The 15,206-nt window shown below is 48.7% G+C and overlaps 1 protein-coding gene across 21 annotated transcripts in view; it reads right to left on the reverse strand.

The window, feature by feature from the left end:
- Positions 1–1,737: 1,737 nt before the first annotated feature.
- Positions 1,738–15,206, reverse strand: part of LOC144248149 (uncharacterized) — a 204,435-nt gene continuing 190,966 nt past the window's right edge. For 6 of the 21 annotated variants that reach the window (XR_014958454.1, XR_014958452.1, XR_014958450.1 and 3 more), the window contains 26 exons: positions 12,696–12,816; positions 11,624–12,330; positions 11,504–11,545; positions 11,250–11,416; positions 11,094–11,166; positions 10,392–11,016; positions 10,272–10,313; positions 10,000–10,165; positions 9,844–9,916; positions 9,141–9,766; positions 9,021–9,062; positions 8,767–8,933; positions 8,602–8,682; positions 7,775–8,521; positions 7,521–7,687; positions 7,366–7,438; positions 6,662–7,288; positions 6,542–6,583; positions 6,288–6,454; positions 6,123–6,203; positions 5,296–6,042; positions 5,042–5,208; positions 4,887–4,959; positions 4,071–4,809; positions 3,933–3,977; positions 1,752–3,581 (listed from right to left, as the gene is read on the reverse strand). Coding sequence is in view for 1 of the 21 variants with exons in the window: in XM_085591879.1 (XP_085448005.1) it covers positions 3,535–3,581; positions 3,663–3,703; positions 3,786–3,829; positions 3,933–3,977; positions 4,071–4,112; positions 4,708–4,743 (255 nt within the window). In the remaining 20 variants the exon portion in view is untranslated. Of the gene's footprint in view, positions 3,582–3,662; positions 3,704–3,785; positions 3,830–3,932; positions 3,978–4,070; positions 4,810–4,886; positions 4,960–5,041; positions 5,209–5,295; positions 6,043–6,122; positions 6,204–6,287; positions 6,455–6,541; positions 6,584–6,661; positions 7,289–7,365; positions 7,439–7,520; positions 7,688–7,774; positions 8,522–8,601; positions 8,683–8,766; positions 8,934–9,020; positions 9,063–9,140; positions 9,767–9,843; positions 9,917–9,999; positions 10,166–10,271; positions 10,314–10,391; positions 11,017–11,093; positions 11,167–11,249; positions 11,417–11,503; positions 11,546–11,623; positions 12,331–12,695; positions 12,817–15,206 lie in introns of all 21 variants that reach the window. The other 15 variants (XR_014958441.1, XR_014958440.1, XR_014958439.1 and 12 more) reach the window with 11 other exon arrangements.

Raw genomic sequence — 15,206 nt, forward strand, 5'->3', positions numbered from 1 at the left:
TAAGAAGAGAGAGTGAGGAGGAGAGAGTGAGAAGAAGAAGAAGAGGAGACAGTGAGAAGAAGAAGAAGAAGAGACAGTGAGAACAAGAGGAGAGAGCGAGGAGGAGAGAGTCAGAGTGAGAAGAATAAGAAGAGAGAGTGAGGAGGAGAGAGTGAGAAGAAGAAGAAGAGGAGACAGTGAGAAGAAGAAGAAGAAGAGACAGTGAGAACAAGAGGAGAGAGCGAAGAGGAGAGAGTCAGAGTGAGAAGAATAAGAAGAGAGAGTGAGGAGGAGAGAGTGAGGAGAAGAAGAAGAAGAAGAGACAGTGAGAAGAAGAAGAAGAAGAGACAGTGAGAACAAGAGGAGAGAGCAGGGAGGAGAGAGTCAGAGTGAGAAGAATAAGAAAGAGTGAGGAGGAGACAGTGAGAAGAAGAGGAGACAGTGAGAACAAGAGGAGAGAGCGGGGAGGTGAGAGTCAGAGTGAGAAGAATAAGAAGAGAGAGTGAGTAGAATAAGAAGAAGAGACAGTGAGAACAAGAGGAGAGAGCAGGGAGGAGAGAGTCACAAGAATAAGAAGAAGAGACCGTGAGAACAAGAGGAGAGAGTGAGGAGGACACAGAGCAAGAAAAATGAAAGAGTTAGAGAGAAAAGAAAAAACAAAAAAGTCAGATCAGAAAGAGTAAAGAGAAAAAGAGTGAAACGCAAACAGAAAAGGAAGCGCTTGAAATGAAAGAGAAAAGGAAATGGGCGAGGAAAAAAAGAAATAGAGACGGAACAAAAGGTAGGGTTCGAGAGGGAAAGAAATAGAGAGTTAGAAAGACAAAAGAGTTAAAGTTAGACAGAAAACAAAAAAGTGTTAGAGACAAAGAAAAGGATAGCAAGTGTTAGAAAGACAAAGGGTGACAAAGAGAAAAAAAAAAGAAGAAGAAAATGCAGTGAAACCTAGATTGAAAGAGACATACAAAGAGACATGGGGAAATACATGTAGAGGACTAGAAAAAATAGACAGGGTTAGAGAAACATAGAGATGTGTTAGAAATGGAAACAAAGGAAACACAGCCAGAGACAGAGAAAGAGTTAGACGTGGAAGGATAAAGTGAGGAATAGACTAAAGAGGAAAGTAAGAGGCAGAGGGAGGAATAGGGTTAAAATGATGACGCGACCACACCGAAGAAAGACAGGACACGAATGGTGGGCGGGGCAGAGGGTAAGGGGAATTGTTATTAGGGCTGATTAATCTTTATTCCTTTAATTTAAACTTCAGCGATACACAGGGAAACAAGGTATACAAATGTGAGTACAGATACAAATACAATTAAAAATACATCGTACCTGGGCACACAAGTACAAGTACAATTTACATACAGCAAAATACATCAAAAGACAGGAACAACTGCAGATACAGAACAATATAATGTACTACAAGCCAAATACATATTGATGCAATATAACCATTTCAGACGAGCCCTTTACGCTTTTATTGTTATGACACGCCCAGAACAAAAACGGCACGAAACTCTCGGCCGACCTGCACGCCCCCTTCCTGTTGCGCACAAACTCACATTCGCTGCAACTGCATTCTGACACCTGAGGCGTCGTCGCTCCTCGGGAACGTGGCTCCCTGGAGACTCCCAAAAAATCCTCCTGCCTGACGAAAACCTCGGTCCCGGGGTGGTCGGCGCCCTAACTTTGGCGATGAACGTCGCCTCGCTGACCGGCCGGGACCGAGGAAAAAAAAACCCAGCCGGGGGGAAAAAAAAAAACCCCCCGGCTGGGGATTTTTTATTCTAAATTTAAAAATGAGTGGAAAAACCTGAAAGGCAATACGCACAAGGTTATAACTGCTGCAGACACACAGCTGCAGACACAAGTACACACAAACCCTTACAGACAGACACAGACAATCGCACTCTCACACGTTCTTCTGCTGACAGGCTGGCTGCCACCCTTACGTGAAAGAATACGCTGAAGAATATGCTTAAACGCATCTTCTGACCGCAGCGCCTCGATGTCAAATGGTAGATTCCGGGAAATTCTGTAGGCACCCGGCGACCTATGAGACAAGGGGAGGCGGTCAATGACTGACTATCTGAGAGCTAGGAGCTATACAGACTCTGGGCCCATCGCTGTTGTACCCGAAACCCCGTAGAGGACAAATGAATGGCAAAGTTTTATAACTGCTCTACCTAAGTGTGACTACGTGGCCGGGCAAGGCAGCTCCGATCCTAATTGGCACAACAGAGGTGCATACAACATAAGCCAACATTAGGTACATACAGTATAAGCGCAAACAACATAAGACAACATTAGGTACGTACAGTATAAGCGCAAACAACATAACTCAACATTAGGTACATACAGTATAAGCGCAAACAACATAAGCCAAGGTAGGTACATACAGTATAAGCGCAAACACCATAAGCCAAGGTAGGTACATACAGTATAAGCGCAAACACCATAAGCCAAGGTAGGTACATACAGTATAAGCGCAAACACCATAAGCCAAGGTAGGTACATACAGTATAAGCGCAAACAACATAAGCCAACATTAGGTACATACAGTATAAGCGCAAACAACATAAGCCAACCTAGGTAGGCGTAACATGCGCATGTACGATATAAGCCGACGTAGGTAGGCGAGACATAAGCTGACAGAGATAAGAGATAAGTGAGGACTTGATACAATTCTCCAGAAGACTAATTTTTAAGCCCTATATCCTTTGAGAAGGCAGATGCTACAGAACTACTGCGGTCAGGTGATGAGGGGCTAATAAGCTCCGTACGGAAGTCCGAGAGAAAGGCTACCAAAACTGAGAATGAAGATGAATGAGAACATCTCGTGTACATCTTTCGGTCCCAAAAAGTAAATATGTAAAGATGCCGGAATAATTGATATCCGGAAAGGTATGTGAGCAAAATATGGCCGATACGGCAAAAAAATGATGCTGCTAAAGCATGGAGATGTAGCAAAGGCCTATGACACGGACAAAAGTGGAAACTGCCTGGCAATTTCATCCTATGGACCCAAGGTTCCTAACCCAAGATGAGCCATGGGCTGATGATGCCAAAGGAAAGAGAGCCCTAGGGCAATAGCACTTGATGATGATGTGTAACTCCTTTCAAGATGTTAGTGCCAAAGCACTTAAGAGGAAGCCTAAGAAGCTCAGTAGGCCTAGAGAAGGAAGAAATGACTATGGGGTGACCGTGGCTATAGCTGCGGACGTGAAGGCGCGCTCCTACGGTGAAGAGATCCACGACGACGTCAAGAGTCAAAGAAGGCCGCCGATGCGAACGTCACGAGAACGCGGATAGGGATCGGAACTGCCCTGCCCGGCGACGACTCTGGGGGGGGCTGAGGAGAAACCCTCTCCCTGCCGAGGGGCCCGTCCCACTATGGGCGTCTTCTCTAAGCTAACATCAAATAGCCTCCTGCGCTAGTAAAGGTTTTCCCCCCCAGCTCCCACCTACTGGCCCCAGCACTTAGCTTTTGCAAGATGACCGGATGGAATCCCATGTCAGTTGGATGTGGACGGCGAGACGTTCTCTGCATCAGCTTCAGTGCTCCCGTTTCCAAACTTCAGCTACGCTCCTCCTCAGGGTACCTAAGACAAAACAGAAAATTCAACTAGTGCACACAAAAAGAGAAATCCCCGAAACTCCGACACACTGCCGCCCCGGCTCACCTGAAATCTCAATTTGACTCCACCGGCTGCCTGGAGGATACCTGGAAAACAAAAAGATACACGCTTAAACATGCTGCTGCGTAACGGTCACCTGTGAGTCACCGTGCCTAAATGCCAACTCACCCGCTCGCCTCTGTTCCTTCACACAGCTCGGGCAGCGACAGCACCTGCAAAAACACAAAGCAAAAAAAACCCACACTCAGAAACTGTGAAAACAACATGCCCCTGACCTGAAAAATATACACACCCAGACCTTACACTTGAACCCACCTGGCCTTGGACATCCGGACCGGAGACATCTTGCAAGACGACTGCCTAAAATAAAACAAAGGAACCAAGAATGGATGCTCAGAATTGCACCAGAAATTGAGACCTGATTCAGAACAACTCCTTCTGTCCACTGCTCACCTGGCACACTTGGCCTTGACTGCTGCTGTCTGCCTGGACCTCCTAAAAATAAAGGCAAAGAATACTGTGGTAACACATTCACCATTGAGGCTTCCCCTGCCAATGCAAACAATGACTGACCCGCTCATGGCAACACCCTCCCCCAGGACTGGGGCCCTCTGCCGCAGATTTGAACCGTCAGCATCTGAAAGGAACTTGACTAGTGTCAAACAGCTGCAGGAAAATTTAGCAGCACCAAAAAGTTATATGAATATCGCCATACAATCTAGAGCCCAACTACATCCTGCATTACCAATTTCAAGTCCCCAGGACTTGTGTTGTTACAGGCTATGCAACAGGGCAGAGCAGCTCCAGGAAAAATACGCGCAGACACCGTGACACAGGACAGGGAGAGCTTTTGAGGAGAAGAAAGGACTTGAGAGACCCAAAGATCACAGAGTGCACCAGAGACAAGTGACAGGACACACACCGGAACTGCTCTGCCCTGAGCACCTCAGCACTGTGGTCAAAACAGACACTTTCCCTTTAGCTGGCCTAAGGGGACAATTCTTGCACATCCCCTCTCCCAAAGCTGATTCAAAAGGCCCTCCCAGCACACCCTCTTTCATCCCTCTATGGGTCTGAGCCCTATACTTATCTCTTGGGCATCTGGGGATGACAATCCATGTCGCATGTGAATGGAGGCTGCCTCGCCTGCAGGGAATGTCCTATGGTCACCGGGCTGTGGTCCCGTGCTCAGCTACAATCGAGAACACCAAACATCACTGCATGATCTTAGCTGCACAATGGACAAAACCCAGCAATCCCGCTACTCACCGTTCTCCTAAGAATGCTCGGGCCGCTCACTTTGGCCAGGCTCGGAGGCTGCCACCGTTATCGCAGGGTCTGCCTGGTTAAGAAGAGACAAAGTGACTCAGCATTGCTGAAACCTAAGAGGACCTTGGCTCCCCCTCCCTACCTCGGTGACTCACCCCAACTCCTCTGCCATTGCCAAGGACTACCTGGATGCCATCTTTAAATACAAAATTTCAAGGCTTCATCTCAGAGTCCTGCAATATTTCCAAAGGGCTCACAAGCACAGGAAATCCAGGCCATCGGCTGTCGGTCACAAAGGCTTGGCATACTCTGAGTGGATTCCCTAAAGCACACAAACAAGAATGGATGCTTACAGTTGAATCAAAAAGTAAAAGCTGAGCAAAAACAACTGCTTTGGTCCACTGCTCACCTGGCACACTTGGCCTTGACTGCTGCTGTCTGCCTGGACCTCCGGAAAATAAAGGTAAAGAGCACTGCTGTAATACAGTCACGATTTAGGCTTCCCCTGCAAATGCAAACAATGACTGACCTGCTCATAGAAACACCCTCCCCCAGGACTGGGGCCCTCTGCCACTGATTTGAATTGTCTGCATCTGAAAGGAAATTAGGACTAATGTCAAACGGCTGCAGGACAACTTAGCATCACCAAACATGTTATGGCAACCTCCTGATACAATCTAGAGCCCAACTACATCCTGCATTACCAATTTCAAGTCCCCAGGACTTGCGCTATTACAGGCTATGCAGCAGGGCAGAGTAGCTCCGGGAAAAATATGTGCAGACACCCGTGACACAAGACAGGGACAGAGAGCTTTTGAAGAGAAGAAAGGACCGAGAGACCCAAAGATCACAGAGTGCACCAGAGACAAGTGACAGGACACACACCGGAACTGCTCTGCCCTGAGCACCTCAGCACTGTGGTCAAAACAGACACTTTCCCTTTAGGTGGCCTAAGGAGATGCTTCTTGCACATCCCCGTCTCCAAAACTGACACAAAAACCCCTTCTAGAAAGTCCCAACCCAGCACCCCTCTTTCATCCCCTCTGTGGGTCATAACCCTCCACTTATCTTGCACGCAGCTGGGGATGCAAATCCCTCTTGAGTGTAGAAGGTGGCCATCTGCCTGTCTGCTAAGTTCCAGCTGTCACCTCTGGGTCTGCCAAGACAAAGAAAACTAAACATCAGTGCACGGTCTGAACAGCACATCGGCCAAAAACTTGTAATTCTGCTACTCACCGTCCTCCTCAGAATGCCCGGGTTCTTGGCCTGCACGCTTCAGACGTGCTTGGATTCCGTCGCCGTCATTGCAGAGTACGCCTAGGTTAAGTGGAGACAAGGCGACATGACATTGCTGAAACATGACTGTACTCTCACACCCCCCTCCCTACCTCTGGGACTCACCGCAACTCCGCAGCCATTCCTCAGGGCTACTCAGATGGGACCTTGAAATGCAGGATTGGAAGGCTCCGTCACAGGGTCCTGTAATGCTTCCAGAGAGATCCAAAGTGCATGAAACCTGATCCATCAGCCGGTTGGTGACAGAGGTATGCGTACTCCGAGTCGATTCCCTAAAGCACACAAACAAGAATGGATGCTTAGAGTCACACCAAAAACGGAAAGCTTAGCAAGAACAACTGCTTTTGTCCACTGCTCACCTGGCACACTTGGCCTTGACTGCTGCTATCTGCCTGGACCTCCTGAAAATAAAGGCAAAGAACACTGCTGTAACACGGTCACCATTTAAGCTGCCCCTGCAAATGCAAACAATGACTCACCTGCTCATGGGAAAATCTCCACACAAGACTGGGGCCCTCTGCCACTGATTTGGACTGTCTGCATCTAAAAGGAAGTTAGGACTAGTGTCAAATGGCTGCAGGACAACTTAGCAGAACCAAACATGTTATGTCAATATCCTAATACAATCTAGAGCCCAACTGCACCCGGCATTACCAATTTCAAGTCCCCAGGACTTGCGCTATTACAGGCTATGCAGCAGGGCAGATCAGCTCCGGGAAAAATACGTGCAGACACCCGTGACACAGGACAGGGAGAAAGAGCTTTTGAGGAGAAGAAAGGACTTGAGAGACCCAAAGATCACAGAGTGCACCAGAGACAAGTGACAGGACACACACCGGAACTGCTCTGCCCTGAGCACCTCAGCACTGTGGTCAAAACAGACACTTTCCCTTTAGCTGGCCTAAGGGGACAATTCTTGCACATCCCCTCTCCCAAAGCTGATTCAAAAGGCCCTCCCAGCACACCCTCTTTCATCCCTCTATGGGTCTGAGCCCTATACTTATCTCTTGGGCATCTGGGGATGACAATCCATGTCGCATGTGAATGGAGGCTGCCTCGCCTGCAGGGAATGTCCTATGGTCACCGGGCTGTGGTCCCGTGCTCAGCTACAATCGAGAACACCAAACATCACTGCATGATCTTAGCTGCACAATGGACAAAACCCAGCAATCCCGCTACTCACCGTTCTCCTAAGAATGCTCGGGCCGCTCACTTTGGCCAGGCTCGGAGGCTGCCACCGTTATCGCAGGGTCTGCCTGGTTAAGAAGAGACAAAGTGACTCAGCATTGCTGAAACCTAAGAGGACCTTGGCTCCCCCTCCCTACCTCGGTGACTCACCCCAACTCCTCTGCCATTGCCAAGGACTACCTGGATGCCATCTTTAAATACAAAATTTCAAGGCTTCATCTCAGAGTCCAGCAATATTTCCAAAGGGCTCACAAGCACAGGAAATCCAGGCCATCGGCTGTCGGTCACAAAGGCTTGGCATACTCTGAGTGGATTCCCTAAAGCACACAAACAAGAATGGATGCTTACAGTTGAATCAAAAAGTAAAAGCTGAGCAAAAACAACTGCTTTGGTCCACTGCTCACCTGGCACACTTGGCCTTGACTGCTGCTGTCTGCCTGGACCTCCGGAAAATAAAGGTAAAGAGCACTGCTGTAATACAGTCACGATTTAGGCTTCCCCTGCAAATGCAAACAATGACTGACCTGCTCATAGAAACACCCTCCCCCAGGACTGGGGCCCTCTGCCACTGATTTGAATTGTCTGCATCTGAAAGGAAATTAGGACTAATGTCAAACGGCTGCAGGACAACTTAGCATCACCAAACATGTTATGGCAACCTCCTGATACAATCTAGAGCCCAACTACATCCTGCATTACCAATTTCAAGTCCCCAGGACTTGCGCTATTACAGGCTATGCAGCAGGGCAGAGTAGCTCCGGGAAAAATATGTGCAGACACCCGTGACACAAGACAGGGACAGAGAGCTTTTGAAGAGAAGAAAGGACCGAGAGACCCAAAGATCACAGAGTGCACCAGAGACAAGTGACAGGACACACACCGGAACTGCTCTGCCCTGAGCACCTCAGCACTGTGGTCAAAACAGACACTTTCCCTTTAGGTGGCCTAAGGAGATGCTTCTTGCACATCCCCGTCTCCAAAACTGACACAAAAACCCCTTCTAGAAAGTCCCAACCCAGCACCCCTCTTTCATCCCCTCTGTGGGTCATAACCCTCCACTTATCTTGCACGCAGCTGGGGATGCAAATCCCTCTTGAGTGTAGAAGGTGGCCATCTGCCTGTCTGCTAAGTTCCAGCTGTCACCTCTGGGTCTGCCAAGACAAAGAAAACTAAACATCAGTGCACGGTCTGAACAGCACATCGGCCAAAAACTTGTAATTCTGCTACTCACCGTCCTCCTCAGAATGCCCGGGTTCTTGGCCTGCACGCTTCAGACGTGCTTGGATTCCGTCGCCGTCATTGCAGAGTACGCCTAGGTTAAGTGGAGACAAGGCGACATGACATTGCTGAAACATGACTGTACTCTCACACCCCCCTCCCTACCTCTGGGACTCACCGCAACTCCGCAGCCATTCCTCAGGGCTACTCAGATGGGACCTTGAAATGCAGGATTGGAAGGCTCCGTCACAGGGTCCTGTAATGCTTCCAGAGAGATCCAAAGTGCATGAAACCTGATCCATCAGCCGGTTGGTGACAGAGGTATGCGTACTCCGAGTCGATTCCCTAAAGCACACAAACAAGAATGGATGCTTAGAGTCACACCAAAAACGGAAAGCTTAGCAAGAACAACTGCTTTTGTCCACTGCTCACCTGGCACACTTGGCCTTGACTGCTGCTATCTGCCTGGACCTCCTGAAAATAAAGGCAAAGAACACTGCTGTAACACGGTCACCATTGAGGCTGCCCCTGCAAATGCAAACAATGACTCACCTGCTCATGGGAAAATCTCCACACAAGACTGGGGCCCTCTGCCACTGATTTGGACTGTCTGCATCTAAAAGGAAGTTAGGACTAGTGTCAAATGGCTGCAGGACAACTTAGCAGAACCAAACATGTTATGTCAATATCCTAATACAATCTAGAGCCCAACTGCACCCGGCATTACCAATTTCAAGTCCCCAGGACTTGCGCTATTACAGGCTATGCAGCAGGGCAGATCAGCTCCGGGAAAAATACGTGCAGACACCCGTGACACAGGACAGGGAGAAAGAGCTTTTGAGGAGAAGAAAGGACTGAGAGACCCAAAGATCACAGAGTGCACCAGAGACAATTGACAGGACACACACCGGAACTGTTCTGCCCTGAGCACCTCAGCACTGTGATCAAAACAGACACTTCCCCTTTAGCTGGCCTAAGGGGACAATTCTTGCACATCCCCTCTCCCAAAGCTGATTCAAAAGGCCCTCCCAGCACACCCTCTTTCATCCCTCTATGGGTCTGAGCCCTATACTTATCTCTCGGGCATCTGGGGATGACAATCCATGTCGCATGTGAATGGAGGCTGCCTCGCCTGCAGGGAATGTCCTATGGTCACCGGGCTGTGGTCCCGTGCTCAGCTACAATGGAGAACACCAAACATCACTGCATGATCTTAGCTGCACAATGGACAAAACCCAGCAATCCCGCTACTCACCATTCTCCTAATAATGCTCGGGCCGCTCACTTTGGCCAGGCTCGGACGCTGCCACCATCATCGCAGGGTCTGCCTGGGTTAAGAAGAGACAAAGTGACTCGGCATTGCTGAAACCTAAGAGGACCTTGGCTCCCCCTCCCTACCTCAGCAACTCACCGCAACTCCTCAGCCAGTGCCAAGGGCTACCTGGCAGCCATCGTGAAATACAAAATTTCAAGGCTTCATCTCAGAGTCCAGCAATACTTCCAGAAGGCTCACAAGCACAGGAAATCCAAGCCATCGGCTGTCGGTCAAAAAGGCTTGGCATACTCTGAGTCGATTCCTTAAAGCACACAAACAAGAATGGATGCTAACAGTTGAATCAAAAACTAAAAGCTGAGCAAGAAGTAAAAGCTGAGCAAAAACAACTGCTTTGGTCCACTGCTCACCTGGCACACTTGGCCTTGACTGCTGCTGTCTGCCTGGATCTCCTGAAAATAAAGGCAAAGAACACTGCTGTAACACGGTCACCATTGAGGCTGCCCCTGCAAATGCAAACAATGACTGACCTGCACATAGGAAAAACCACACCCAGGACTGGGGCTCTCTGCCACTGATTTCAGTTGTCAGCATCTAAAAGGAAGTTAGGACTAGTGTCAAATGGCTGCAGGACAACTTAACATCATCAAACATGTTATGTCTATCTCCCCATAAAATCTAGAGCCCAACTACATCCAGCATTAAAAATTTCAAGTCCCTAGGACTTGTGCTATTACAGGCTACGCAGCAGGGCAGAGCAGCTGCGGGACAAATACATGCAGACACCCGTGAGACAGGACAGGGAGAGAGAGCTTTTGAGGAGAAGAAAGGACCGAGAGACCCAAAGAACACAGAGTGCACCAGAGACAAGTGACAGGACACACACCGGAACTGTTCTGCCCTGAGCACCTCAGCACTGTGGTCAAAACAGACACTTTCCCTTTAGCTGGCCTAAGGGGACACTTCTTGCACATCCCTGCCCCCAAAGCTCATTCATAAGGCCCTGCCAGCACCCTACTTTAATCCCCTCTGTGGACCTTAGCCCTATACTTATCTCTCAGGCATCTGGGGATGAGAATCCTGTCGTGTGCCAATGGAGGCTGCCTCGCCTGCAGGGAATGTCCTATGGTCACCGGGCTGTGGTCCCGTGCTCAGCTACAATCGAGAACACCAAACATCACTGCATGATCTTAGCTGCACAATGGACAAAACCCAGCAATCCCGCTACTCACCGTTCTCCTAAGAATGCTCGGGCCGCTCACTTTGGCCAGGCTCGGAGGCTGCCACCGTCATCGCAGGATCTGCCTGGGTTAAGAAGAGACAAAGTGACTCGGCATTGCTGAAACCTAAGAGGACCTTGGCTCCCCCTCCCTACCTCGGTGACTCACCGCAACTCCTCGGCCATTGCCAAAGGCTACCTGGCTGCCATCGTGAAATACAAAATTTCAAGGCTTCATCTCAGAGTCCAGCAATACTTCCAGAAGGCTCACAAGCACAAGAAATCCAGGCCATCAGCTGTTGGGGACAGGGGCTTGGCATACTCTGAGTGGATTCCCTAAAGCACACAAACAAGAATGGATGCTTACAGTTGAATCAAAAAGTAAAAGCTGAGCAAAAACAACTGCTTTGGTCCACTGCTCACCTGGCACACTTGGCCTTGACTGCTGCTATCTGCCTGGACCTCCTAAAAATAAAGGCAAAGAACACTGCTGTAATACAGTCACCATTTAGGCTTCCCCTGCAAATGCAAACAATGACTGACCTGCTCATGGAAACACCCTCCCCCAGGACTGGGGCCCTCTGCCACAGATTTGAATTGTCTGCATCTGAAAGGAAGTTAGGACTAGTGTCAAACAGGTGCAGGACAACTTAGCATCACCAAACATGTTATGGCAACCTCCTGATACAATCTAGAGCCCAACTACACCCGGCATTACAAATTTCAAGTCCCCAGGACTTGTGCTAATACAGGCTATGCAGCAGGGCAGAGCAGCTCCAGGAAAAATATGTGCAGACACCTGTGACACAGGACAGGGAGAGAGAGCTTTTGAGGAGATAAAAGGACTGAGAGATGCAAAGATAATAGGGTGCACCAGAGACGAGTGACAGGACACACGCCAGCACTGCTCTGCCCTGAGCAGCTCAGCACTGAGATCAAAACAGACGCTTTCCCTTTAGGTGGCCTTAGGAGACGCTTCTTGGGCATCCCCATCTCAAAAATTAACTCAAAAACACCTCCTGGGGAATCCCACCCGGCACCTCTCTTCCATTCCCTCTGTGGGTTGTAGCCCTGCACTTATCTTGCACATATCAGGGGATGAAAATCCCCATCGGGTGCAGAAGGAAGACACTGCTCCCATCTCCAGGCCCTGGCCCTGACTTATCTTTTGGATGACTGGTGATGTGAATCCACCTTGGACCTGAAATGAGTCTGGCTCAGAGGAGATTGCCTGTTAGCCTCTTAGTCTCCTAAAATAAAGAATGGGATAATCAATGGTTGTGTTTCGTGCTATGTGGGCCGAATCTCAGCAAGTCAGTTACTTATCCTCTCCTGAGTGTGCCTGGGTGTTCAAGTCTCCGGCCTCATCCTCAGTCTAAGGTATGGCTGTTATGATGAGTGGCACCGGGGTTAGAGAGGCAAAGCTACGTGGCATTTGTGTGAGTTCGGTGGATGAGCTTGTGTGCCGTATGACGTGGATGCCTCTGCTATGCTTGTGAAAAGCTTTGCAGATACGCACCGTTTCTCACCCTACTGCCTACAAACCCCCACCGGGATAACTCCTAACTCGGTACCCTGCTTACTCTCCCTCTCCTAGTCACAATCCTCAACTCACCTGAAGCCACCGTCTCACACATCATCTTTGACACAGTGCGGATGCCTTCTGCGTCGTGATGAATCTGCTGGAAAAATGTTGCGCTTGACACAAACTGCAAATACTGGAAGTTGCCCTCCTCCTAAAAAAAGAAGAAAAAAATCAGAAATTACAAAAGCACCTTACCAGCCCTGAATACTCAACCCCAAACTGTGAATTTAAATACTCCCTGTGTTCAACGTTGTTTTCTTTGCAGTATCTTCAAAGTCTCTGTTGCATTAGAAGCCCAAAAGCAGCTGCAGAGAACAAGCTAAGCTAAAGGAGCCTCTTCACCTGAATGAGAGGAGAGCTCTTACCCCAGCTGATCCCACTGAGGGAATGAAGCCCCTTGGGAAAGGCTGGGGTTAATATACCCCTGATTGGGCCCACCTCTCGTTCCCGTGGCACCTGGGAAAGGGGAGGGGGCAAACCCCACAGTGTATAAAAGCCATCAGAGGAGCTGTGGCTATTTGGCTCCTCTGGCTTGAATTCAAGGAGAAGAAAGGGCTGGATATAGAAGAAAACTCTTCAGGGAAATGACAGCTCTTTCTTTTTTCTACAACTGCTTGGAGCAAAAGGGCAAAAAAACTGGTAAGAAATAAAACTTTGTTTTTAGGCAGCATATCTAGATAAGTTGGGTGATTTGCTGTTAACTTATATAATTATTCCTCAGTGACTACTAAGTAGTACTCAACCTGAGACTAAGGGTGGAGAAAAATACTAATTATATGAACAGTTTAAGTCTCCTTGGGGCTGCTAATTAGGACTAACTACATTATAAATAAAAATAAGAAAAACAATAGGCTCCTGGGCAGCATAAAGGTTAAGTACGTGCTAGGCTTGCCTTTCTCTGAGGTACTTAGTCCTAGGGCACAGAAAGAAGTGCCCTGAAAAGTAGTTTTAAATGCTGAAAAAGCATCTTAGAAGAGCCTCCTTCAAATTAATCCCTTAAAATGAAGAAATGGGTAAGTTGCCTCCACTGAAATGGATACCGTGGCAAATAAATGGCTTCCGCCCTTTAACTTAATCCCCTCGAATATTGGGAAAAGAGAGGCTTTCCTCAAGTTAAATCTCTCCAGTTATGAAGACAGAGGGCTTTTCCCCTCAATCCAAACCCTTAAGAAAGAGAGATAGCTGGGCTTCCCCCTCAATTTAAGCCTTAGGACAACAAAAAGGGTTACTCTTAATTCAAACCCATAAACAACATTGTCAAGGTTTTCCCCCTCTATTTAAACTGGAAAATAATGGAATATGGGGATTCCCTGTCAATTACCACCCCTAACAGCATAGAAAAGGCAGGGACTCTTTCAAATGAGACCATTAAAATTGCAGGGGAAGTGCATTTCCTCATTAATTGAAAGCAAGAAATAATGGAAAAGGAAGTTTTTTCCCATACTTTAAACCCCTTGTCTCTCCATAACCCCTCTTTTTTCTGGGAGTGCTGTGGAAGGTCTTGGGGTTCTAGGGAGGGACTGACACAATAAAAGGGGAAAGTTGAAAGCTCTCCTATGGAACCCCACATGCTGCCCGGCCTGCTCAGGTGCTGCCCCTTGGCAAGAGGGCTCTGCCCTCTGCATTTTCTCAAAGGGATGCTCCGTGCCCGGGTGGGTCCGGCTGCTCCCCGGTCCCAGCTGGATGTTCCGACTGTAGCTCCTGGAGGGACGCCTGGGATACCCCTGTTAGCCCCTCTGGATTAGCAGCTCCCTGTGCAGGTGTGCGCAGGTAGCTGCACTAAAAGCAGCTGCTCACATGGGGAGCTGCTACACCTAAGAGTGGGGGATAAGGTGAAGAAAGGTCCTGTGGGGTGTTCCCTCCCCTACACAGCCCTTTGCCAGACCCTTAGACAATGGGGTGCCAGATTTTCATTGCCAAGATAATTAACAATCTTTCCCCTGGCCAAACAGGAATTGTGCTACCAAAATTGCAAACAGTGAATTATTTCTCACAGACCACAGCTGCCAACACCAGGAATTCTTGCTGCCCTTGGAGAGCAGCACACCTCCAGTGAAGAGACATCAACACACAGAGAGGGTGAGGTTGGTTTTATAGGGAAAAAGGGCAGAGGTTGGATCACGAGGTCTGTGGCTGCAAGTGACATTCTACATCATTTTGTTCTGAATGGCACAGGATTTATCCTGGAGCAAAACTGCTCCCACCAAGAATTCTGCCTGCCCCGGAAGAGACAAGCACCTCCTTAAAATTGAAACCAGGAAGTGTAGAGGGTGAGCCATGTTTCACAGAGAATACGGCCAGTGACAGAGTCCAAGACCCAGGGGCCATGAAAGAAGGGCCGCCCACTGAAAATCTGAATGCAGAAGGATGTGTTGTGGACCCAAGCTGCCCTGATGTTAATCAGGGGTTACCTTAAACATCCCAAGCACAACTCGCAAACTGACATCAGGAACCTGGACTGGTGAGTTTTCTTTCCCAGGCTAAAAGTCTGGAATTAGCACTCAGGACCCCCTGGCCCTGGGTGGGCAGCTGACTGCAACA

Source organism: Lonchura striata, chromosome 14, assembly GCF_050655825.1.
Source record: "Lonchura striata isolate lonStrDom1 chromosome 14, ASM5065582v1, whole genome shotgun sequence".
Taxonomy (NCBI): domain Eukaryota; kingdom Metazoa; phylum Chordata; class Aves; order Passeriformes; family Estrildidae; genus Lonchura; species Lonchura striata.